This window comes from Pteropus alecto, unplaced genomic scaffold, assembly GCF_000325575.1.
Source record: "Pteropus alecto unplaced genomic scaffold, ASM32557v1 scaffold107, whole genome shotgun sequence".
Taxonomy (NCBI): Eukaryota; Metazoa; Chordata; class Mammalia; order Chiroptera; family Pteropodidae; genus Pteropus; species Pteropus alecto.
Window position 1 is genome coordinate 226,823 of NW_006440619.1, and position 6,346 is coordinate 233,168.

The window sequence follows — 6,346 nt, forward strand, 5'->3', positions numbered from 1 at the left end:
CTCTGTGCCTTTTTATTGGTGAGTTCAGTCCATTTACATTTAGAGTGATTATTGAAATATGAGGTCTTCCTATAACCATTTTATCTTTTGCGTTCTGGTAGCTTGGTGTTTCCATTGCTTCCTTGACCTTGTTTGTCTGCTTTATTGTTTTTACATTTCGGTTGAGTTTTGTGAGTTTTCCCTCTGGTCCTTCTTGTTTTATGTTATTAGACTTCAGTTCTGAATCTTGGACGTGTGGTTACTTACCATTATGAATATATAGATGATAGTTATATGTACACACACACACACACACACACACACACACACACACACACACACATCCATTTTATTCTTCGTGTGCCTTATCTCCATTCCCCTCTGTGAATTTGGATCTTTGAATCCTTCCCCTTTTAAGTCATTGTTGTCTCAATTTGTCCCTGTGTATGCTGAACGTTCATTACTATCTTGCTCTAGCAAATCTATTATTGCTTAAGCTTATAATGCCTTGTTCTTAGTAAGGGTTGCACTCCTCTGCTTCTATCTGCCTGCTAGTTGCCTTACTCCTAGTTATGTATTTATTTTTTTGTCATTTTATTTTAGGTGAGCTGACCCCTTTCGCTATATCCTGTAGTGCAGGCCTCGTAGTGGAAAACTCCCTCAATTTTTGTATGTCTGGACAGGTCTTTTATTTCTCCTTCATATCTAAAGGAGGGCTTTGCTGGATTCATTATTCTTGGCTATTAGTTCCTTTCATTTAATAGTTTTAATATTTGATTCCACTCCTTTCTGGCTTGTAAGGTTTGTGTTGAGAAGTCCGATGATAATCTAATGGGTTTTCCTTTATTGGTTACCATCATTTTCCTGGCTGCCCTGAGAATTCTTTCTTTGTCATCGATTTTTGATAATTTTAATACTATGTGTGTTGGAGAAGACCTTTTGGGTTGAGATAATTGGGTATTCTTTTGACATGATAAATTCAAAGCTGCAGCTCATTCCTTAGATTCGGAAAATTCTCGTCAACTATTTGTCTGAAAATGCTTTCTAGTCCCTGCTCCTTTTCCCCCGCTTCGAGAATGCCCATTATTTTTGTTTCCTCTCCTGATGATATCAGCTAGTTCTCGTATTTCTCTTTCATTCTTTTTCAATCTTTGATTTCTCTCTTCTTCCTTCTGATTTATTTCTAGATTTCTGTCTTTGATATCACCGATGCTTTCCTCCATTTGGTCGACTCTATTTCCCCATCTTGCTGTTTCATCTTTCATCTCTTTCAGTGTGTTTTTCATCTCCCAAAGTTCTACTTGGTTCTTTTTCAGGGTTTCAATCTCCTTGCTAAAGAACTCATTCTGCTCATCTAGTTGTTTTTTATTCCTGAAATCGTTGATATGAATTGTTTTGGATCTCATTGATTTTTTTCAGAGTACCATCCTGAATTCTCTGTCATTTAAGTCGCCTATTTCTTTGTCTTTAAGCTTATTTGCTTGAGATTTTTCTCTTTCTTTCTGAGCTGTCTTGTCACCTTGGTTGTGCATGTTGTTTAATGGACGTTTTCTGTCCTGAGCTTTTATGGAATTGTATTCTGCTTTTTTTCTGAAAGATTTATTATATAAAGGTCTCTCTTTAGCCTGTTGCAAAGAAGGCGTTTTTCTTTTGGTTTCCAGTAGGTAGCGTCTAAGCCTCTTGGATCCCTTCTTTATATACAGTCTTAATAATGCCTCTTTTTTTTATAGTAGATATTAAATCACTCTCGCTAACCTCAGTCTCAGTCTTTGTCAGTGTTAGTGAAAGTTTTGGTAGCTTTTGCTTCGATTCCCCTGGGGCTCCGTGGTGTTCGGTCTCGGAGGATATGGGGTAGGGGCCCTCTGCTTTGGGGGATGGAGGCTGCAGCTAGCCTCACGTTTTGCTACTGCAGCTCGTAATAATCAACTGTTGTTTCTCTGTCATCCCCACTTCTCTGCTTTCTGCCCTGATGACTGGGCCCTGCCACTGGCTGGGTGGAGCTCACAACTCTCCCAGACAGGGCTTTTCAGGGAACTCTCCGCACCTTTTCCCCTCCTCCTCCTCTTACAGGAAGCTCCAGCTGTGAGAGTCAGCTTTTTTGTTTCTACCAGTCCACTGCCCGACACCCGGATTTCTGACCTGTGATAACTCTTATGCGCAGATCCCATGCTCAGACGTGCTGGTGTGCAGTTTGTGTGTTTTTTTGTTGAGTTTTGGATGTTCAGCTTATTGTTGTTTCAAGGGGAGAGATCCGGGGATGTTTCTCATTCTGCCATGTTTCTGCCGTCACCTGTACATAACCCTGAGTGTTATTTTTAAAATGGCACTGGCTGACAAAGTCTGGGAAATACTGGATAAGCAATGTTAAGCAAGTTTTATAGTTGTAGAGACCATCCAGGTCCTTCATATAGCACTAATATACAAGGTAAATTCCAAGGGAATATATGCAACATTTCTTACATTCTTAACCAACTTTCTTAGTGGAACATTTTTCAAGTACTATCTCTGCAAAATACACTTTGGAAGATGCTGGCCTTTGTGACAAGTACATTTTGGTCTTTTTTGTCTGATTGCAAAAGGAGATGAACTGGTGAAATGCATGGGGGTTGCTAAGATGTTGGTCCTAAAGAACAAGGGCATTCAAGTTCAGAATCTGTTGAAATGAGTGCTTCTTGGTCTGAAACACCTCTCCCTCCTGTTCTTACAGCTCCCATTTGAATTGGAGATTTACTACATTCAACATGTTATGCTGTACGTGGTGCCCATCTACCTGCTTTGGAAAGGAGGTAAGGCCAGCGAACCACAGTCCTGTGCCACCACCACACCTAGCTGTTCCCTTCTGTTTGGGGGAGTCAAAACCTCTTGGGTGCCTACCAGGATCTTGAGCTGCTGCCTGAATGTGTTTCCACAGCATGCTTTATGCCAGACACCAGGCAGTAGGAAATGGGCATGGACGGGGCCTGCTAAGAATCTGGCGGCTTTTTCCAGAATCATCCTTTGTGGGTGAGCTTGATGCACTGACTGTTTATCCCAGGGCGTAGGCCTTTACCTCTCTTCCTCTAGTAGATTGGTTTTGCATGGAACCGCCTACACTCTGTCACTCACTTGTGCTTGTGCCTTCACCTTGCCTCAGTGCACAGTATAGGGTAGAAGGTGAGAAGGAAGCACTCAGCCCTCTCAAGAGAGGGATCTTAGCTCTTGCTCATTATAACCATCCTCTGAGAACCAAAGAAGATATTGAAAGGGGTAAGAAGTCCAGGGATTGTAGGATTATGGGATTGAGGGAAGAAGCAGGTGAAAGAGCATCAATCTCCGTGTAAAATAAACCACTGGAAAACTTCATTTGGTCATGAGGGAGAGACCAGTAACCTGGTAGAAGCAGCCTAGAGAGGAAGTTGATTTGTGACTTCACAGTATCCCTTAAATTATCCCCCCATCTATTGTGTAGTATAGGGGTCCCCAACCCCAGGGCCACAGACTGGTACCAGCTTGTGGCCTGTAAGGAGCCAGGCCACGCAGCAGGAGCTGAGCAGCAGGCGCGTGAGCGAAACTTCATTTCTATTCGCAGCCACTTCCCAGCACTAGTATCACCACCTCATCTCCACCTCAGATTATCAGGCATTAGATTCTCATAGGAGCACCGGTCCCTGGTGCCAAAAAAGTTGGGGACTGCTGGTGTAGTAGACAAAAGGGAAGGGAAGTTCCTATCTCTGCTAGACTAAGTGTGCGAGCAGCTCCTTCTCAGTGTTCTTACCTTCCTGAAGGGCCTATACCTGGAATATGTTCTATTCTAATCTTAGCTACCAGCCTCTTTATTTTGGTAGCTGAGACTTCTGGGAGACCAACCCTCCCTTCCTCACCCCAGGCAGAAAGTGTTTCATTTCTATCACATTAAAAATGACATGAGACCACATGGACTCTTGAGCCCACTGGAAGATAGTTTGGAAGGGTGCTTCCTCTAACTCAGGAATTCTGGCAAACCTTAAGAACTTCTGGTATGAGATATTCTCAAAGATCAGTCAACCTAGAGACATGTTGGAGGATGGGCACTATTGCTGTCCATGGCGTCTACTACCAGTGGAGAGATTTGACCCCTTTCCCTGATTTTCTATCAATTAAGACTTTTAGGACTTGTCTAAATATTCTTTGAGAGTGTTTTTACCATGTGCCGACACTTGGACTCTCACACAAAGAGAATTTATTTTAATTTGCTTTAAATGCACTATTTTCCTCTGTGAGCTCTAAGGGAAGTCTGAAGTTCCAGTAGCCAGGAGATCCGTGCCATTTTTCTTGTCTGTCCCCTGAGGCACAGAAAATATCTTCCTAATAATATTTAAGTCTCAGAGATAGACTTATTCTGAAGGGAACCAGACAGGCAGCTGTCCCAGGTCTTCAGACTCCCACCACTCATTGTTGTCGGTTTCTGAGGTGTGCAATGCAAGTTCTGGCCAAATGTGTATGGTTACTAGTTAAACCTGTTTGTGCTCTGAGGTTTCCAAAACAATCTGTCAGATAGCTGAGCTAGACTTGGCTGACATGGAAAATACCAAGTAGCTATCCCCTGCCCTACTCCTCCACACAACAAACAAACTATAATCTAGAAGTGGCTGATTCCACTGTGGCCTTCTATTGGATCTATTGCTGCACTGTTTGGGGGGCGTAACTGAACTGAGGAAGTAGTGATTCCAAGTCTTAACTCTAATTTATTTCCTACTGTTAATGATTCTTTCCCCTCTCCTCTGGTGCCCGACCCTGAGAAGAGGCTGCAGTAATAGTAACAGTAATACTACAGTAAATATCAATGCCTACTTTATATTGTTTCCTGTGTATGAGATACTGTGCTAGACATGTTTTATGTATTTTCTCATCACAACTGACCTGATGAACAATCTTTCTACGGAGGAGAAAATCCAGGCTTAGAAATGTTAGGTACCTCACCCACAGCCCAGATTCAAAGACTGGCCTAAATTCGCTCCCCAAACCAGTGCTCTTTCCCACACACTATGATATCCTAAAACACATTTGTCTTCTAACCACATCAGGCTGACAGTCTCATCTGCACCTGCCCCATTCACCCATTCACTTGACAAGTATTTGTTGAACACCTACTATGTGCCCCGCATTGACACTAAGGAATCAGAAATGAACCAGACAGGTACAATCTTTCCACAGGGAATCCCCATCTATGAGAGAAGATACTCAATTCCAATACAGCATGGTAAGTGCAACAGAGGGTACTGTGGGGCTGTAATATGATTTCCCAAGCCTAGTTCATCTCTTTTCCACCATTTCTGGGCTCTTGTGTGGACTCTCCTTCCTTTCTGGCTCTTTGCTGCCCTCCGTTGTTCACTTGTGGGAATTATAAACATTTAGAGAATAATTTGGATTTCTTCTGGCTGGTTTCATTTTCAGTCTGAGCCTTGGATCTAGGCTTCGCAGAGGGGGAATGGATCTGGAGTAAGCAGTGGAAAGTTTATTCCCTATAAATCAAAAAAAAAAAAAAATGAGAGTTTGGGACTTCTCTTCCCTAGAAGTCTCTGGTAATTTTCCAGAAATAACTAGCTCAGGGATTTTTACCGAAGACAAGACAGCACTCCCATAGATAATCTCCTGTGCTCAGGAACTCCATTTTCCTGAAAGGCACACTCCTCATTCTTCCTGTGTTTGGAGGTGGCTAGGTGGTGTTTAGTGGGAACCTCGTTCCTCGCTTGTTTCTGCAGTCCTTTGTCACTACCATCTTTGTCCACACTGCTCTTTCTTTCTACAGCCTGGCTTTTTTTTCTTTTTCTTTTCTTTTTTTTTTTTTTTTTATTAGACAAGGAATGTCTTGGTTGACCTCACAGATTGCAAGGACTTTGTCTGCTTACAATCCCTTATTTTTTATTTTTATTTTTTACGCCTATAGCACCTGGTCTTCCTAGGTGGTCTCCCATCCATGTACTGACCAGGCCTGACCCTGCTTAGCTTCCGAGATCAGACGGGATCGGGCACGTTCAGGGTGGCTTGGCTGTAGACTTGGATACTTTTTAAAAAGAAATGCTCAACAAAGTAAAAGGAGTTAATTGAAGTAGTAAAAAGCACCATTATTTACAATTTCACAGTTTTCTGATTGAGGGTAAGTGATTTCATTGCCCCAAGCCTTGGTTTTGTCTGACTGTGGCGTGGTGGTAGCTGTCTTGGAAGTATTTCTGAACAGCATGTGAAATAATTCCCCCAAAATCCTCGGTAGGAAGCCCAGTCCCAGCATTCAGGAGCTACCGTTACCATCAAAACGCTAAACCCCAGAACCATTCTTGGCAGTTCCCTCTCCTTCGCTCTTGCCTTTCATACCTGATTACAGAGTCTTCTCCATTCTATCTCTCGATCC

The 6,346-nt window shown here is 42.6% G+C and overlaps 1 protein-coding gene and 1 pseudogene across 5 annotated transcripts in view; one reads left to right on the plus strand and one right to left on the minus strand.

Annotated features, from left to right (window-relative positions):
• TMEM164 (transmembrane protein 164) overlaps positions 1–6,346 on the plus strand; it is a 182,634-nt gene that overhangs the window by 133,071 nt on the left and 43,217 nt on the right. For all 5 annotated transcript variants that reach the window (XM_025050554.1, XM_025050553.1, XM_025050555.1 and 2 more), the window contains one exon: positions 2,687–2,765. In XM_025050554.1, the coding sequence (XP_024906322.1) occupies positions 2,687–2,765 (79 nt within the window). The remainder of the gene's footprint in view (positions 1–2,686; positions 2,766–6,346) is intronic.
• Positions 5,876–5,994, minus strand: LOC112484195 (annotated as a pseudogene).